Genomic DNA, 20,502 nt, shown 5'->3' on the forward strand with positions numbered 1-20,502 from the left:
TTTGCTTCTTCTTTAAGCTGCGTCTCTTTCTTGGATGATGGGGGAAGGTAGGGGTGTGGATGGCAGTAGGAGTTGTTATATACACTTTTCCTGTACCTCCTTCGCACCTATAAATTTACAATCATTCAAATCACTGCAAAAGTAGTTTCCTAGCATTTTTAATGCATCAGGAGCAAAGATATGGTGTTCTACCTTGGTAATAGTATTAGCAGAGACAAAAACCTGGGTCCTAAATGTAGCAGGGCCCCCCACACACAGACAAGGACCTCAGAATCAGCACAGCCCATGTACATCAACATGGTTTTATGCTGCAGTTCAGATCATGAAAAATCCTGTCTTTAGTCATAATATCTGTCATATAAGTTGACAGCCATCAGGAACAGCATGAATCCTAACATTCCTCCTTGTCTTTTGTGGCAGTGAAATTAACTCAGATCAGTATGGCTCCATGTGACAGTAGAACCCATTGACCACAGCCTGACTTAAGGTAATGACTCAGCCTTAGGGCAGTCACATGGCTTTTGGTGGTATCACATGTCACAGATATCAATACAGGTCAAATTAGCTAGACCCTAGGCCTAGACATGCACATTTTGGCAGCAGAAACCAATGTCTGTAGAGACATTGGTAAAAACACAAACTATCAGGAAAGACTCTTGTTCTAAAGGACTACAGACCAAGATATAGTCCTTGGTAGTAATAATGACTAACCAGCACCATGGCTATAAAGATAAGAGCACAGGTACTCACATCAATTTGGCCATTGGGGTAATGATTGGTTTATTAAAAATTAACATTTTGATAGCTTCTTTTTGTGAAAGCTTGATGCCCCAAAGAAGGGAGATGCTAGAGGGGTGAGGCTGGAATGGGAGAGTGGATGGAGGAATACTCTCTTAGAGGGAAAGGGGAGGGTGATGGAGAGCAAGATTCATGGATGGTAGACTGTGATGGGACATAATATTTGAATTGTAAACAAACAAAATGAATAACAACAAAAAATGGGCATCTATTTTTGCCTTCCATAGGGGTTTAAGAAATAACTCCCTTTTATACTTGAACAGAGTACATCTGTAAAAATGGGGGAGGCAGGAAGCAATGTAGTGAAGTAGAACAGAACAAACATAATTATATTACTACTTCATTAATCATTGATAGACATGCCTAAAATAATTCTTAACTAGACATCTAGCAACAGATGTGAAGGCACAACTAAAATGTCATTCCATGCACAAATGACTTCATCCCATGATTGCAAGTATAGTTCATTGTATGCATATCAGTTAAGTGTCAAACATCACACAAATAAACTAAGGATAAACTAAAATAAGGATACAACTATATTTTCTACGAAACATGCAGAAAATGCTCTTAATACAGTCTAGCTAGCATCGCTTATCAAACTAAAAAAATAAACAAAAGTCTGACAATCTAGGAGAACACATGTTGCAAAAATGAAGATTTCTGTGTCAAACCTATGGATGACATTGTACCAAATGAACAGAAGGATCAAAGAATTTCCATTAAAATCAGAAATGAGACCACGTCTTTGTGTTAATACATGTATTTCATTTATATCATTTGAATTATGAATTAGGAATATCTCTTTGAATTTGTCATCAGTCAGACTTTTACATTGACTCTACTCAAACATGGGTAGAAATAGTTAGTCTGCCTTAAATGAAATGAGCAGAATATGGACAAGGAAATTCATGTTCTGAAATCATTGTAAAAATAGTGTTTAAAAATCTTAGTAAGTGTGAAAATGAATAATAAAAATAATATAGAGTAAAAGAAGAAATATATTGTGCCCTGAAACATAAAGAAAGTTGAGATCCACTAATATTATGAGGAAAGATTATTTATCAAAAAAAAGAAAAGAGTTTTGGTTAACCATTTTTCTAGAGAACATGAGATGAGTCTGTGGATAATAGATTCTGTGATGGCAATCAGGATTTAACAAGAACAAAGGATGCAAATTCATCATGGAGATACCAGAAAAGTTCCAATGCAGCATCTAGATAACCATCCCAAGATTCATTGTAAAGCCAAAATTTTCTTTATTTCAGAAATAATTGAATTAACTCTAAGCAATTTAAATCTGCCTCAGGTTTTCACACCATTTTCAAGCTCTGTAAATTCTTTCCACCTCAGGAAACACTCTATCTTCCTGGTCACTATACATCAATTCAGGACATGCTAACCACAAATGAAGTAGAGCTGGTTATAGGCTGCTCTTTATCTGTTTCCACTTAGATTGATAAAGTTTCCTGTCCTAAGGTTGTTGAGGTTATCTTGGCTTTCTGATATGTGAGGCCTTACCCTGTTTTTGATGTCCTTTGCTCCTAATTTGCTACTATGTTGCTGCTACAAAACAGTAACTATAAGCAACATGAAGAGGAAAAGGTGGATTTGACTCATGGGTTACACTCAAGTGAAGAAAAGGCATGCACCTGGATAATGCAACTTAAACATAGTTACTCAAGGAACTCTGCTTACTGGTTTGTTGTGCTTGATTTCCAATGACTACAGACAACACTGCTCCCAATAGGCTTGGCACCCCTACATCAATTAACAATTTAATATATATGCCTCACATATTTTATGACAGGTGAGTCTGATGGAGGTAATTTCTCAACGAGAATTCTCTGTGCCTTTACACTGTATTATGTGATCAGGTGACAAGAATTAACTAGAGTAACCACCTTGAAACCCCTGTAGTGTTTTCACACATGATGCTAGCAGCTTTTCTTCCTGATTTCAAGGAGTTAGGAAACAATTCAATTTTTTTCTCATTTTTTTTCTGTATATTGATATCTGTCATTATATGATGTAGTATGTAAAATCTTCTAACTTTGTTGTTGTATATAAAATTAGTTTATTAATATCACATGCTAATACAATATAACTTTGTAAAGGTAAGTAAAACTCCTGTTAGCAGCGTATGTCTACTTTTCATTAGATGCTGACTTCTGTGTGCAGTGCTGATTGTGGTCCTGGATTTAGAAAATTCAGGAAGGACGGAATGGCAACATGCTGTTTTCATTGCAAACCTTGCCCAGAAAATGAAATTTCTAATGAGACAAGTGAGTATTTCCTTCTGGAATAACTTCTCAACACGGACTATCATCTTGCTCTCATATTGGAATTCTAAAGTGGTCTAAAATGAAAGTTTAAAAATAAAATATGTTTCAGGCCTAAGTTAATCATTATAGGAATACAATAATTTAAAATGTCCTTACTAAGAAAAAAAAGGTAAAAATTGTCCTATATTTTTGACTCCTTGAAAATTTATAGTAGATGGCACACTCTCAAATAAATAGTTTTAATAAGAAAACTTCAGTGCCAGTGTGTAGGCTGTTGAAAACAAGTCTCTTGTCAGGGTATATGGCTCGAGATGGCCGCAAAGACGATAACTCCTTTCTGTTCAGAGTTGGCTCCCAACACCAGTGTACTCTAGACATCATCTTTCCTAGTATTTAATGCTCTATAAAATATATGTAGATCATGAATGGTTAATGTAGTCATTTATTTTTTGCCTTGATGTTTGTACTCTTACCTAAGTCTATACTTACCTTACATATAAAGAAGCACATGGAAGACAAAATAAGGCAGGTGGGTATGGATAAACAAACCCAAGTCCTCTGTAAGATAAATGAAGAGGGCAAACAATAACTTGTAGCATTATCAGCTATTCAAGTGAGTATTTCCTTCCTTTATAGGATATTTTGCGTAATAAAATCATTCTTTTGATTGGCATTGTATTTATTGACATTTTATATGTCATTCCTTTTCCTCATTTCCCCTCTCTAGAAACTCTCTATCTCATCCTGCCTCCTCCTTTTTTCTTTTACACCATTTTAATTACATGCAAGTATTAAAATAAGTTCTAGGTTGAGATCCTATATAGAGCTTTACCAACATAAGTCAGAATTGCATAGCTTTTTCTATGACAGGGAAGGAAGGCATTCTTGTCAGAATGACCTAAGACAGACTCAATCTTGTTTATGAAATAAAAAAAAAACGTGTGTGTGGGGGAGGTGGAGAGCTTTTAGGGCAGCTTGCGAAGAATCTGACATGGGCAAAGGACAAAGAAATATGTGGCTTGGCAGGAATAGGACATTGGCCAAATATAAGGAAGAGGGCTTCCGGCAGGAATCTGACATTAGGCTAGTACAAAGAAGTAATTTCAGGCAGAAATCTATCTATTAGGCTAGAACAAATAAGTAATTTGAGCAGGAATCTAAATTTTAGGCTAGAACAAGGAAGTAGACTTCAGACACTAAAATTACTCTGGGCTCAGATATTTTGGTCATCTTGAAAAACATTTTTTTTAAAAGTTCAATCTTATTTGAAATTTAGAAAACTGAGGATCACTCTTGACACATTTTATGAAAATATGAGGAGCTCTCTAATCACTAGTATTATGTATAGTGTCCAGTTAAAATTTTCCACAATAGAACACATGAAAAATAATAGTCAAATAACTATCTAGTAAGGATGAACTAAATACAAATTGCAGGCATGTAGTTTTTCTGGTTCTATTTATGTCAAACTTTATACCTGAAGGAGCATACTAAAAGGGCATTTATTGCTAGAAAGACAGCTTAGCAGTTAAATCCTTTCCCACTAAGTATGATAGTGTAGGTTTTTTCCCAGAACCCATCAAACAGTAGGAGGTAACCAACTCCTGCATGTTGGTTTGCGATATTGATGCAGTTCTACATTAAACATACACATAAGTAATTCAACAAGGGTGTTTGGAGACACATGACTTTGGCTCTGTGAACCAATCTCAAGTATTCTCCAAAAGCAACAAATTCTGATCACAACCAAGGAATTCCTAAGTCCAAGAACAGATAAAATAACAGCTTTCCACAAATGCATTTTTCCATGTAAAAGACTGCTAATCTTGAATGTACATTTTCCTTTATTGCAATTATTTAATGATTCAGTGAGTGCAAGGTTCATCAGATTTCCCACTCACACAATGGTGGGAATTACAGAACTCTTAACCTTCAGTGACGTGATTACTCTATTTTTTATGAAAAGTTGTAGGAATGTGGTGTTACTTCAGTCATAAGAGGACAAAATTTATAAAGATTTTTTGAATTATTTTTGCAGTTACAAACATCAATAATATATTCACACAAATTTCAGGTCTAACTTTTATCTCCAAGCTTCCCCTATACAAACCAAATCTTTCTCAAGTTAATGATACCTTCTGTTATTTTACATGTAAACAGACACATAATTATACACATCCATGATAAATGATCGCAGCAATACAGTAAAATAGACAAAAATATTTGTTGCTTTTATTTCCATAATGATGAACACCATTAAAAAGGTATTATTTAATGTATCAATGACCTACAATGCATTCTCAACAACCAAACTCAAATATTGCAACACATCTTCTATATGCTTAAATGAAATATTCTGTCAGTAAAATTGTTGAAGTTTCACTAACAATACTTTAATTTCTCCATTAGACGTGGATTTTTGTGTCCAGTGTCCAGAGGATCAATATGCTAGCACAGAGCAGAATCGCTGCATTCATAAAGCTGTTGTATTTCTCAGCTATGAAGAACCATTGGGGATGGCACTTTCCTTAATCTCCTTGTGCTTCTCTGCATTCACAACTCTGGTTCTTGGGGTCATTGTAAAGCACCACAGTACTCCCATTGTTAAGGCCAATAACCGAACTCTCACCTACATCTTGCTCATCTCAATCATCTTTTGTTTCCTCTGCCCCTTGCTCTTCATTGGCCATCCAAACTCAGCCATCTGCATCCTACAGCAAATCACATTTGGAGTTCTATTCACTGTTTCTGTTTCTACTGTGTTGGCTAAAACAATTACTGTTGTTCTGGCATTCAAAGTCAGAGCCTCACGAAGAATGATGAAGTACTTTCTTGTTTCACAGGTATCTAACTACATCATTCCCATCTGTACTCTAATTCAAGTTGTTGTTTGTGCACTCTGCCTAGGAGCTTCTCCTCCATCTGTTGATATTGATGCAAGATCAGAGCATGGTCATATCATTGTTGTTTGCAACAAGGGTTCAGTCACTGCCTTTTACTGTGAACTGGGATACTTGGCTAGCCTGGCCTTTGGGAGCTTCACTCTGGCTTTCTTTTCCAGAAACCTTCCTGCTGCCTTTAATGAAGCCAAATCCATAACATTTAGCATGCTGGTGTTCTGCAGTGTCTGGGTCACTTTCATCCCTGTTTACCATAGCACCAAAGGGAAGGTCATGGTGGCTGTAGAGATCTTCTGCACATTGGCCTCCAGTGCAGGGATGCTGGGATGCATCTTTGCCCCCAAATGTTACACAATATTGTTTAGACCAGCCCAAAATTCTCTTGAAACGATCAGGGTCAAATCATCTTCACATGCTCACATTTAATAAATTCTGAAAAATGTATAGTTGGTTCATAATCTCCAAATATTGGATTATGTTGCCATACCTATCTGGTTTTGGAATAACTCTCACTATTTCCTTTGTTAATATTGCCTAGCAATTCCATGTCTACTGATTTTCCCATTGTCTCCTTTAATATTGCACAATGTTCTAAAGCAATCTTTCTCTTTGCCAGAAGGAGGTAATAGAATTCTGATCCATTCTCAGAGTTAGAAGTGTTCTAGGAGCATAGAGGAGAGGCGAATATTTTTATCAACTGGTTGTTAGAGTATTTCTAAAGATGAATTTATGTCTCTGCAGATACAATCATATCCTGCTCTTGTAGAGGAACTGATTGAACACTCAGCCTCATCATCTGTTGTTACAGAACACCTGTAATAATAGCTACAAAGAATCAGATGCTCTAGTCTAGGATTCATATTCATCTGAAGCTATTTATGCACATAATGAGACACACACATACACATACACATACATACACACACACACACACACACACTCACACACACAACTGAAATTACATAAAATTTAAAAAGATACAGAAGAATGTTACAAAAACATTACACTGGAAATCTGCTTTTTAATGTTCTCCTAAGGTGTTAGAATTAAAGGGACCTACCAAGAAAGGGTCAGATATGGGTAGAGATATCTGGGTTTATTTTCAGACACTTTATAGAAGAACTCTCAATGTTAAGAATATCATTAAAGGCACACTTGTGAAATTGTCAAGGAAAGCACAGCTTATTGAAATAATCTCATCTATGTGTGGATTTAGATGACTCTTTGCAAAAGATCAGCTTTGACACAGAGTAACCTGAGGCAGGTAACAGGTGAGAGAACAGTGCTGAGAACAGCTGACATGAATTGGTTCAGAAACTCACAGGGGCTGCTGGCTATGACATCCTATATTTAGAGAAGGAAGTGGTTGGGGGAGAAATCAAACATTGACAGACACAAGCACACAAACATACACATGTACATGAACGTTAGCATGCACACACACAATGGTTGAAGAAAAGATGAGTTCTACCAACTTAACACATTCAAATACATCCATTTAGACACACACAGAGAGATAGAAAGACAGACAAACATATATATTCTCACACAGATGCACATGTACATGTGTACACATACTAGTAGGTGGATGGAACAAATTTCCAACAGGCAGCTCCAAGTATTTTGCATATGCACACATATATGCACAGATGCACATATATACATGTACACAGACTAGTGGGTGGATGTAACAAAGTTTTAACAGACAGGTTTCAACTATTTCTCACACAATACACATACATATATACACACAATTGGTGGAAGGAACTTTGTGGAAGAGGGAAGCAAAAGTGCCATAGGGGCAAGATAACGTTCAAGAAGATACAGGAGTGAGACTAAAAGGGCCAAGAGAATGAGTACAACCTACAGCTACCATGTAGGGAATCTATAGGGAGTCCCGGAGACTGGGGTATAAGAGTCTCTCAGGCATCAATGGAGGTGACCTTAGACAAGATGCCTTGTAGTAGGAAATGGAAGCTGAGGAGAAAACTTCCTGGATACAGGAAGGGCACCCAGTGAAGTGATGAGGACAGCAAACCACCCACAAACTTTACATCTAAAATTTGCCCTGTCTAGATGAAAGGCAGGGACACAGAAGGAGTAGAGGCTGAAGGAATGCCCAACCAACTTAATACCTATCCCACGGGCAAGAAACAATCCCTGACACTAGTACTGTTACTCCATTATACTTTCAGACAGAAGCCTGGCATAACTGTCCTCTGACAACCTCTATTATGCAGGTGACTGAAACAAAAGATACCCACAGCTAAATATTATAAAGAAGTCAGTAACTCATATGGTAGAGTTGGGGAAGAATTGAAGGCCCTAAAATTGTTAGGAATCATATAGGAGACCAATAAAGTCAATTATCCTGGATTTATTGGAGCTCTCATAGACTGAGCCACCAACAAAAGAGCATACAGAGGTTGAACCCAGGTGCCTAGCACATACATAGAAGATGTGCAGCTCAGTCTTTGTACTTGAACATCTGGAGTAGATTCTGTCAATAAAGCTGTTTCCTCACTGTAGTAGTGTTTCTACATCAAGGCTGACTTGTCTGACTTTAGTGGGACAGGTTGTACCTAATCCTGCAGAGACTTGATTGTGCCAGGATGAGAGGATTACTATGGAAACCCCACTCTCTCAGAGGAGAATATGAGGCACTATGGTATAGGGATTCTGTGAGAGGGAATTGGAGGTGAGTGTTTTGAATATAAAAAATAAAAAATAGATAAATAAATTGTGTTGCTTTTTCTGTAATATATACACATATGTATATATTACAGAATATATATGTATATATTACAGAATATATATGCATATATATGTATATATGTATACATATATATATTATAATGAATGAAATATATATATATATATATTAGACAGTTACCAACACACAACCATCAGTAAACTCTCACTAAGATTCTACACCATAATAAGGCATAGTTGACCAGGAAAATTGCATCAGAACTTTTTGCTTTAAACACAGCATCAATTTCCACTTACTACTCGCTTCTAAGAAGTTCAATACAAGACTTTTTCACAGCCACTGCTGGAATCTAAAATGAGCAAAATCAAGTCAGAAAACCAAAGATAAATAAAAGAAACTTTACAGCACAAATATTAATATGTGAGACCTGTGGATCAGGGAGGGAGATCATGTTTTAGAACTCAAAATTCAGCTTATTTTCTAATTAATAATAATTGGTAGACAGAATGCTAGGTCTTATGTAATATCTGAAATGACTCACACTTTTGACATTTTCAATGGATCTTGTTGAATATTTAAAAACCAACATTTAATATTGTGCTTCTCTGATGTCCTGAATAATTCTGGATACAGCTGGATGCAAGAAATTTCTAGATGTGGCTTTATTATTTTTTTATTAAGGTAATGGAATCACAGGCTGCATATAGGTATTCTGTACATGTCACTGTTATATTATAGCCCACAGATTCACAGTTAGAAATTTTATAATTTCTAACTCTAAGACTTTTTTCCCTTGCAGGAAATTTGTGACAACTTGCCAAAAGTTTAACCATGAACATTGACTATGGGAGTCCTTCTCGAACCATTAATGCATGGCTTACTGTGAGTCCACTAATAAAATCTATTGACACCATGTATAAAGGTGTTAACAAACACATTTTGAGGCCACACTGTAACCACGTTTTCCAAAACTGGCATTCTTCCAGGGACCTTAATTTTGAAAAACATATTGATGTCCTGGAACTAACCATCTTCACCTGTATTTATTAACCAGTTTTCACATGCACTGTGGGTATCAGATGCAGAGCCCCAGGAAAACTGTTAGAGATACTTCCATATTTGAGGAACCACTTGGGAAAAAAAAAACCATGAATGCACAGGTAACCTCTGCTTTGGCCACAGAAAGAAAAGTTTGGTATATATAGGTGCATCTTTGATTTGCTGGTCTGCATGGTACTTCACCATTCTAAATGCCCAGGCTTAGAGCAGGAAAACTATGCTCACTTTAATTTTATTCTTCTTGCTCCTGAATATTCCACACTTTGCAGTCAGTTTCATTCATCCCAGATGTTTTTGGAGAATGAAACAGAATGAAGAGAAGGATGGAAACCTGAAAACAGCTTGTATCTTCACATTTGGACTAGTGAGATGGCCAGTGGAGAAAGAGTACCTCAACAATATTCTCAATACTCAGTATGTGCTTTTGTATTGTCTTTGTAAATGCCATCAGGCATATCTCTCAAGTGATCTAAAAATGATGAGCAGGGCAATGCTATGAGTCTTCTCTTTTGTTCATCACACCTGTTATCCAAGAAACAACACCAAATATTTTTAGAGACTCAATACTATTTAGCCAATTTAAAGTGACCAAGAGTGTAATTTTTTCAGATGGCCTCCCACTGACAAGACAATAGCTGAGTTAAAAAATATCTACATTGTTCTATCACATAAGTTCTCCTCTTGGCAGAATCAGTATCACAGTAACAAGTGATATGTTCTCAAAAGATTCCTGACAGAATTTTAATGCGTTTTATCCTAGGTGTGTGAAACCAAATAGTTTTTTAGTCTGATGATGGTCCTTCCTTCAATATATAGTCCCTAGTATATGTCCATAGGACACTAATGTTGGTACCAGACTTCTCGGTAGAACTTTCACATAGGAATTCAGTTACTACCTCAAGCTCCCTGCATGTTACAACTCTATAACTTTAGATGGTGAATTGCAAATTGAAATAAGATATCTGTACACTCTAAACATCATATTGTTCTCTATTCTTTGCTGTTCCACATATATAACCACTAGCTTTTAAATATTACAAAGACCAATACCTACTGTCTCTTAAGAATCGAGAAAGAATATATGGTCTATGAGTGATATGTTTGCAGTCTTTGAAATGTTTGGTTTTTTTAATAGTTGTGATACTTTCTTCCCTTGTCACTTGCAAGGGTCAAAGCATTTGATAGCTGGCAACACTTGAAAATAGGATACAGGAGATATCTACTAGTTCACACCTGCCATTATGTAAAACGCATGTATCTTTTCTTGCTAAGTCTTTAGTTATTTATGTCCCTACATATTTTACACTTAAAAATTATCTTACTGTTTCAGAAATTTAATTATCTACATATGTTAGCAGTGTGAACACTATACAAATTTGAATTTGTAGATTCCTGAAAATTGTCTTGAAAAAGACTAGGTCATTCAGAGAGTTGAAATAATTCCGTTTTTCATGTTTAATATTCACAAGTTAGTGTTTGAGTTTTAGAAATTCTAGTCTCAAATTTGTGTTCTTGATTACTGAAATTTTAAAAGGGACCACTTTTCTGTTTGTGGATAAAATGATGTTCAAATGTGCTTGTTATTATATATAAAGACATTATATATGCACAATTTCTAAAGGGAACAAGATAATATTTATAGGAGAGAATTTTGAGTATGAATGTTTTGTGTTTCTTGATGATTTGAAAAGATTTGGAAGGGATAGTAGTTATGAATTCTATCTTGAACATAAATACAAAATGGTGCTATTCAATTACAACTTATTTGTAGCTCACTTTTGTACCAAAACAAACCATGAATGTTTTCATACATTTTATCTTTTACTTTACAAACATGTATGACTAGGGTATAAAAATGTCTCCACATTTTCTGGATGTTTCTAGATCTCAGTGGGATGGTAGTACTGTGTTGGAAAACGTAATAAATTAGTGAAAATTCTTTCTAAAAAATTATATCACTGAGATATACCCATTTTGGGTATATCAAGTGCCTTTATAATTAAATACTACATAAACAATTCTGGGTTCATATGACAAGTCTTTAGTCACTGCATTCAGGACCTAGATCAGGTCAGACTACCCTGAAAAATATTCAAAACTATAATATCCATTATTAATTCATGGCCTAAATGAGCATTGCCTGTTTAAATAATTGCAGAGACATATTGACATACATCTTTCTCCAAATATAATTATTTAAAAACTATATAAAAATAAATATTTACAAAATGATATTCTACCTGTAATAAACAAACTAGAAAGAAAGGGCAAATGACATGGGAATGAAAATGAAGGGACATGGTGACTATATTTCTCACTAATTAAAATTAATTGTACTACAGGAGACAGATACTGCAGGAGAAAGACTACTATGCATTCATCAGTCATTCCATCACTGGCTTATAATTTGATAAGAAAATACCATAACTTCAATGGTCTCACATCATATGTATTTTATATATTTTGAAATAATTTCAAAAGAAAGACATGATTAATTTTAATGTATGATCGAAACATTTGGCAGTATATTTACCTTCATAACAAACAAACACCAGAATGGAAAATGCTTAGAGATTCCATTCACACATCTTCTTTATGGGAGTTGAACTTATGTGTAAATCTAAATATTTGCTAGCTTGCAGCATCTTATGTCATCTGAAACTTATTACATACGTTATGTGTTTCAATGCTTAGAAATGGGGTCAATACCATCTTGTTCAAGATATTCATTATTTTGCCTACAAATGATATCTATAGATCTCTGTACATAATAAACTCTCTAAACTTTTACAGTACAGATACTGAAAATCACCAGTTTGCTCTGTTGCTGGATTTTTCCATCAATGAAGTCAACAGGAAGCATGCTCTTTTACCAAATAAGTTTTTAGTATTTGAGTTTTTATTTCACATTTGTAAAAGTTAGTCACAATTAACCAGTCTTATGCATGGACCTGTATAAAATAATGAAAATTTTCCTAATTATGTTTGTAAGCATGTAAGGATGTGTATCTTGTTGCTAACAGAACCAAATTGGAAAACATCTGTGATAGTTTGAACTTGGACCTTCACAAAACTTAGCAATGATCATAAATGATCATAGATCATGTAGACAGGTAGTCTTTGGTGGGGAAGTATTAACTTAGATAAGAACAAATGATCAATAGATCTTATGGACAAGTACATAGTGACCTGCTCCGTCCTGCTTCTTGTGGGTGAACTCTTCACCCAGCCAATATCTTGTTCCTAAGAACACCTGCACTCCCCAGAAACAAAGAAGACCCTACATCATCCCCTTCCCCACCTCCTGCTTCTATGTGTATATAACCCTTCGTGGAAAAAAATAAAATTTGACAGCTTTATCAGACTTCCAGACTTGCTGTCCTTTTCTTGCTTATGCCTGCCCCCCATTCTCTCTTTCAGGTGGTGCCCTGGTCTCAGTCCACGGCCCTGCTGGTCGGGACACTTACGGATCTTTCCATCCTGTCCTGAGTGACCATGTACAATTTCCCTATCTGTATCAGATGGTCCCCAAAGAAAGTTCTGTTGTCCTTGCCCTAATCTCCTTCATAATTCACTTCAGTTGGAACTGGATAGGGCTGGCCATCTCAGACAAAGATCAGCGTATCCAATTTCTATAATATTTAACAACAGAGGTGGAAAAATATTTACTCTGCTTTGCTTTTGTGAGCATAATTCCAGTCAACATGCATATATAAGACAATTGCTAAAGTATTTTACAGCCAAATCTTGCCATAATCTGCTATTGTTATCATTTATGATGACATAAATAGAACAATTGCTTAGAGATTTAGAATGTGGGAATCTCTAGGTTTGCAGAGAATATGGATCACTACATCACAGTGGGATGTTACTACTATTAAGAGAGACTTCATATTTGACAAATTCCATGGGACTCTCCCTTTTTGACACAACCATTATGAAATTTCTGATTTTAAAATTTTTGTGCAGATATTGAACCCATTCTAATACTCAGATGAATATCTGGTAAAGCTAGAGTAGGTGAACTTTAAATGTAAATAAAGCCTTAGCACCTAACTGCAACACACTGAATAACTGATTATCCAGTGCATCATTGGAATGGATGTACATTGTACAGACTTTTAACATTGCTTTTAGTGATGGCACTCATGACATATATAATGCTCCATATTTTGTGGTCCTCTAGGAGTTCTTTCTTCAACATATTTCTATTTGATTTCCTAACCCTTTGTACTTCTCTCCTATTGCTTTCAATTCCTGACCTCGCCCTTCTTTTTCTCTCCCCCTCCTCTCTCCCTCCATTGTCCCTTACTCCCTCTACTTCCCATGATTATTTTGTTTTTGTTACTTGTAGTATTGAAGCATCTACACTTTGACCCTCCTCCTCCTCCTCCTCTTCCTCCTGCTCCTCCTCCTCTCCCTTCTTCTTCTTCCTTATTGAGGGTTGTGCTGTGAGTATTCTGAATATTTGGGCTAATATCCACATATCAGAGAGGACATTCCATGTGTGTTCCTTTATGTCTGTGTTACCTCACTGTGGATGATATTGTCCAGTTCCATGCATTTGCTTGCAAATTTCATGAAGTCATTGTTTTTAATAGCTTAGTAGTATTCCTTTGTGTAAGTTTACAACATTTTCTGCAGCCATTATTCTCTTGATGGACATCTCAGTCTTTTCTAGCTTCTGACTTTTAAAATAAGGCTGGTATATACATAGTAGAGCATATGTTCTTGTTATATTTTGGATCATCTTTTGGGTACATATTCAGAAGTGGTATAGTTGGGTCTTCTGGTAGAACTATTTTTAATTTTCTGAGGAACTTCCAGATTTATTTTCAAAGTGATTTTACTATCTTGCTGTTCTACCAGCAAGGGAGAAGTGTTCTACTTTCTGTACATCTGCATCATCATGTGCTGTCACCTGAATTTTTGATCTTAGCGTTCAGATTGATGTGAAGTGGAATATCAGGTTCATTTTGATTTGTATTTCCCTGATGACTAAGGATGTTGAACATTATTTAGGTACTTCTTGGCTATTCAAGATTCCTCAATTGAGATTTGTTTATGTAGCCTTTTACTCTATTTTAATAGGATTACTTGGTTCTCTGGAGTCTAACAACTTGAGTTCTTTGTATATTTTGGTTATTAGCTCTTTATCAGATACAGCGTTGGTAAAGATATTTTTCTAGTATTTCAATTTCTGTTTTGTCCTATTGACCATATCCTTTTCATTACAGAAGTTTTCATTTTATGAGGTCTCATTTATCAATTGTTGACATTAGAGCATGAGCCATTGGTGTTCTTTTCAGGAAAATTTCCTCAGTGCCAATATGTTCAAGCTCTTTGCCACATTTGTGTGTGTGTGTGTGTGTGTGTGTGTGTGTGTGTATAGGTTCTTGATCCACTTGTGTTTGAGCTTTATACAAGAGATAAGAATTGATAAGATCAATTTGCATTCTTCTACATGCTGATGACTAGTTAAACCAGCACTATTTGTTAAAAATGCTGTCTTTCCCCCACTGGATCCTTTTGGCATCTTTGTCAAAGAACAAGTGACAATAGGAGTGTATGTTTATTGCTGGGTTTTCAATTTATTTTATAGATCTACCTATCTATGTGTGTACCAATACTATGCGGTTTTTATCACTATCGCTCTACAGTAGAGCTTGAGGTCAGGGATTGTAGTTTCCTAGAAGTTCTTTTATTGTTGAGTATGGTTTTTGCTATTCTGAGTGGTTTCATATGCAGATGAATATGAGAATTACTCTTACTATTTTTGTGAGGAATAGAGTTGTGATTTTAATGTGGATTGCACTGAGTCTGTAGATTCCTTTTGGTATGATGGCCATTTTTACTATGTTAATCCTACCAAGCAAGTGAAAGATCTGTATGACAAGAGCATCAAGTCTCTGAAAAAACAAAGAAAAGACACAGAAGATTGAAAGATCTCCCAGTCATTAATTGGTGATCTTAGATTTGGTCAGTAATATTTTGTTGTTTGTACACCAAGGTGTTCAAGCCTATTCCCTACTTTCTGTTATATTAGAATTAGTGTATCTGGTTCTATGTTGAGGTCTTTGATCTACTTGAACTTGAGTTTTGAGCAGAATGATAGATATAAAATTACTTATATTCTTCTGCATGGACACATCCAGTAAGACCAGCATCATTAATTGAATATACTTTTGTTTCTTCATTGAATGATTTTCCTTAATTTTGAAAAATCAAGTGTCCATGTGTCCAAGGTGTTTGGGTTTATTTCTGGGATATCAATTAATTCTATTGCATTGATCTCCCTGTTTGTCCTTATATCAATGCTATACAATTTTTATTAAAGTTGCCCTGTAATGCTGATTAGTTTCTGGATGGTGATTCCTTTACATTTTTTTTTTTTATTGTTGGTATTGTTTAGCTTTCCTGGTTACTTTGTTTTTACATGTGATTTTGAGAATTGCTCTGTCAAGGTCTTCAATGAGCGATTTTGGAATTTTGATGGAAATGCATTGAATCTCTTGATTGCTTTTGGTAACAAGACCTATTATACACTGTTAATCATACAATTTATGAGCACGGAGATCTTCTGATATCTTTTTCAGTTTCCTTCTTCAGCAACTTGAACTTTTTCTCATATAGATCTTTCACTTGCTTGGTTACAGAAACACCAAGATATTTTATTTTATTCATGACAATTTGTAAAGGGTGTTGTTTCTCTAATTTCATTCCTGGCTAATTTATTATTTTAATAAATGTTGGCTACAGTTTTTTTTTTTTGTTATTTTGTATCCAGATAATTGGCCAAACATCTTTTTCAATTGTAGGCTTTCTCCTTTTGAATTACTATCATATCATCTACAAATAATGATTTTTTGAAATCTTCTTTTCTACTTTTTATCCACTTGACCTCCTGTAGTTTTCTTATTGCTCTGGCAAGAATTTTAGTAACTCTATTGTACAGATAAGGAGAAAGGGGGTGGCTTTTCTCATTCTGATTTAGATAGAATTGCTTTAAGTTTCTTTCTGTTTAGTATAATGTTGGCTATTAACTTTCTGTATATTGTTTTAGTTATGTTTAAGCATGTGCCTTGTATCCATAATGTCTGTAATACTTTAAAAAAATTTTTCTTTCTTTCTTTCTTTCTTTCTTTCTTTCTTTCTTTCTTTCTCTCTCGCTTTCTTTCATTCTCCCTCCCTCCCCCCTCCCTCCCTCTCTCCCTCCCTCCCTCCCTCCCTCCCTCTTTCCCTCCCTCCCTCTTTCCCTCCATCCCTCTGTCCTTCCCTCCCTCTGTCCTTCCCTCCCTCCCTCTCTCCCTCCCTCTGTCTCTCTCTCTCTTCCCCGCCTCTCTCTTCCCTTCAAACTCCAGATTTTATCATGGATCACCCTCCGAATGTTCCATATCCTATACCTCCTCCAAGCTCCCCTGTCTCCATGAGTATGTCCCACAACCCACCCCCACTCCACCAGACCTCTAAATTCCCTAGGCCTGACAGTGTCTTGAGGGTTAGGTGCATCTTCTCTGACTAAACTCAGACCTGGTAGTTCTCTGCTGTATACGTGTTTGGGGCCTCATGTCTTCTGATGTATGCTGCCTGGTTGGTGCTCCAGTGTCTGAGAAATCTCAAGGTTCCAGGTTAACTGAGACTGTTGGTCCTCCTACAGGGTCACCCTCCTCAGCTTCTTCCAGCTTTACCCTAATTCAACCACAGGGGTCAGCAGTTTCTGTCCATTGGTTGGGTGCAAATATCTGCATCTCACTCTCAACTGCTTGTTGGGTCTTTTTGGAGGGCAGTCATGATAGGTCCCTTTTTGTTAGCACTCCATAGTCTCAGTAATAGTGTTAAGTCTTGGGGCCTCCCCTTGAGCTGGATCCCACTTTGGGTCTGTAGCTGGTTCTACTTTTTCACAGGCTCCTATCCATTTGCATCCCTGCAGTTCTTTCAGACAGGAACAACTATGGGTCAGAGATTTTACTGTGGGATGGCAACTCCATTCTTCAGTTAATGACCTGTCTTTCTGCTGGAGGTGTGCTCTAGAAGTTTCTTCTCTTTAATATAGGTCATTTCATCTAAGGTCCTTCCCTTTGAGTCCTGAGAGTCTCTCACCCCACAGACCTCTGTTACATTGTGGAGAGTCCCTGCAACCTCCTACCTTTAGAGGTTGCCTGCTTCCATTCTTTTTGCTATCCCTCAGGGAATCAGTCTCCCCCCGCCAATACCAGATCGTGTTAGATATTTGTCAAACTAATTTTTAGCAATTTGTAGCTGTGTTATTAGTCGGAGGAAGAAGGGAGATGTTGGCACCAGTTGTTTGATGCGACACTTGTACAAACTCCACCCTAAGGTAGTCAGGAACCAGAAGGACTTTCTGGGTTCAAGTTTGGCAAAGTCTCATTATGCCACTTTGGCTTCTGCAGAAAGCTCCTCCAAATTAACTGACTTGTCAGCAGTGGTCAGAAAAAATCATCAAGGTATATTTCCTATTAATAGCAAGAAGACCACAAAGCTGTGGAATCACTTTTCTATTTGTTTAGCAGACTCAACAAAGGTGGTGTGCTTGCACTGTGGCTGGACCATCTGCAAGGGCAAGAAGCCCACCAACCTGGGCACCAGCTGTCTTTTGAGACATCTGCAGCAGTTCCATGGCCATTTACTCAAGAATGATATCTCAGAGGTCACTCTACTCCTTTGTCCAAGCATCCAGAGGCCTCTGGGGATAGAGATCTCAGGGGTTTCCTCTTTCTGTGACTCCACAGGGAAGTTCTGTGACTCTCATCCAGTTGCCAAAAACAATCACAAGTCTCATAGCTGAAATGATTGCACTTGACCTTCAGCCATACTCTCCCTTGTAGACAATGTTGGCTTTAACAGGCTGCTCGAATACTTGAAACCTCAGTAGAACAGCTATTGTATTGTATGACAATGTGAAACAGATAATTATGTCACATCTGAAGGAAGCTGAGAGTGGCATGGTCCACTTCACCTCCGGAATATGGATGAGTAGCCAGACTCGTGAATACCTGACCCGTACAGCTCACTGGGTCACCTTCGCATCCACTGTCCGACCACATTGTGAGGACCACCATTGCTCAGCACTTTTAGATGTGTCACAGATCGACTGTGACTATAGTGGAAACAGCATTCAGAAGCAGCTGGAGTGTTGGTGGGAAGCCTGGGTGACTTCCATTGGCCTTCAGATTGGCATCACTGTCACTGACAATCCAAGCATTGGGAAGATGCAGAGTGAGGGTGAACACTCAAGTGTGCAGTGCTTCAGTCACACAGTGAATCTGATTGTGAGTGAGGCTATCAAGAGCCAGAGGATGGTGCAGAACTTACTGAGTATTGTCCAGAAGCTGTGTGAGCAGATCCATCGGTCACCCAGAGCAAGAGAGAAGTTAGCAGAACTGCAGAAAGAGTACAAGCTGCCACAGCACCAGCTGATCCAGGATGTCCCATCCACGTGGAGCACATCATTCCACATGCTTGAACGTCTGATTGAGCAGAAGAGGGCAGTTAACGAGGTATCCATTGAGTGTAACTTCAGAGAACTGATCAGCTGTGACGAGTGGGAGGTCATGCATTCTGTGTGCCATGTGCTGAGACCATTTGATGCTGCAAGCCGAGAGATGAGTGCCCACATGTCTACACTGAGCCAGGTCATCCCCATGATCCACATCCTCAGCAGAAAAGTTGAGATGCTACTTGGGGAGACAATGGGCATTGACACCATGCTTAAGTCCATGGCGAGCCGCCTGTCTTCCACCCTCCATGACCCCAGGTACATCTTTGCCACACTGCTGGACCCTCACTACAAAGCTTCCCTGTTTGCAGAGTAGGAGGCAGAGCAGTACAGGCAAGACTTAATCAGGGAGCTAAAAATATTCAATTCTACCTCAGAGGACATAGCCACCTCCAATGGCTGTGACTCAGGGTCCCCACTTAAAGACACTGGCACAGAGGAGAGCCTGTGCTCCCTCGCACCAATAAAGAGATTAGAGAAAGAAGCTACCTGAAGACATGGTGCTTGCATATTTGGAGGAAGAGGTGTTGGAACACAGCTGTGACCCACTTACCTACTGGAACCTACTGGCGGTCATCGTAGCCTGAGCTGTCTACCTTAGCAGTCCGGTTTCTGGGCTGTCCCCCAAGTACAATCCCCTCAGAAAAGCTGTTTAGCACACCCACGGAGGCTGGCAGCTTTGGCCAGCCCAGGCTCATGATTGAGCATTTTGAAAAGCTCATCTTTGTAAAAGTAAATCTCCCCTTAATATGCTTTGAGTATTGAACTCAGAGATGGAGCCACCAGACTGAAATGTGCTTCAGAGTGCTAGCTATTGTACTAGGGCTGACTCTCCTGGCACGGCCATGTAGGACACCAGACCAGGCATCTGGGGCTACCTGCCAGTTCTCACCATAATATCCACATGCACCTTACTCCTTCAGGCCAGGTGTTGAGGTGCATTTTCAGAAGCCCATTAGAAACAGTCTTGACAATTATGAAATAGGATGATCAGGTTTAAAGTTATAAAGATTTTATTAAAGAGGGGATAATTGTTTTATTAGAATGGAAGGAAGATATAAACAATTTTATTGTGTAGGGTTTCTATTCAGTTGTATAAAAACCACAAATCAGATGCTGTATTTTAATTAAATATTTTAATAGCAAGAAAACAGCTTTTGTGGCTGGCTGTTTAATGAAACCTGTAAATAGGAGGTGGAGGTTAAGCCGTCCTGACTGAACAGTTCTTAA

At 37.4% G+C, this 20,502-nt stretch overlaps 1 protein-coding gene and 1 pseudogene across 1 annotated transcript; both read left to right on the plus strand.

The window, feature by feature from the left end:
* Nucleotides 1-2,959: 2,959 nt before the first annotated feature.
* On the plus strand, nucleotides 2,960-6,409 carry LOC114635821 (vomeronasal type-2 receptor 116-like; the record flags this gene model as incomplete). Its single annotated transcript, XM_028784225.1, has 2 exons — nucleotides 2,960-3,083; nucleotides 5,493-6,409. Coding segments are annotated over 2 exons (1,041 nt in total), but the record flags the coding sequence as incomplete, so codon positions are not given.
* Nucleotides 6,410-7,199: 790 nt separating this feature from the next.
* LOC114635822 lies at nucleotides 7,200-20,037 on the plus strand (annotated as a pseudogene).
* The last annotated feature ends 465 nt before the right edge of the window (nucleotides 20,038-20,502 follow it).

Source organism: Grammomys surdaster, unplaced genomic scaffold (assembly GCF_004785775.1).
Source record: "Grammomys surdaster isolate TR1022 unplaced genomic scaffold, NIH_TR_1.0 118225, whole genome shotgun sequence".
Lineage (NCBI taxonomy): Eukaryota > Metazoa > Chordata > Mammalia > Rodentia > Muridae > Grammomys > Grammomys surdaster.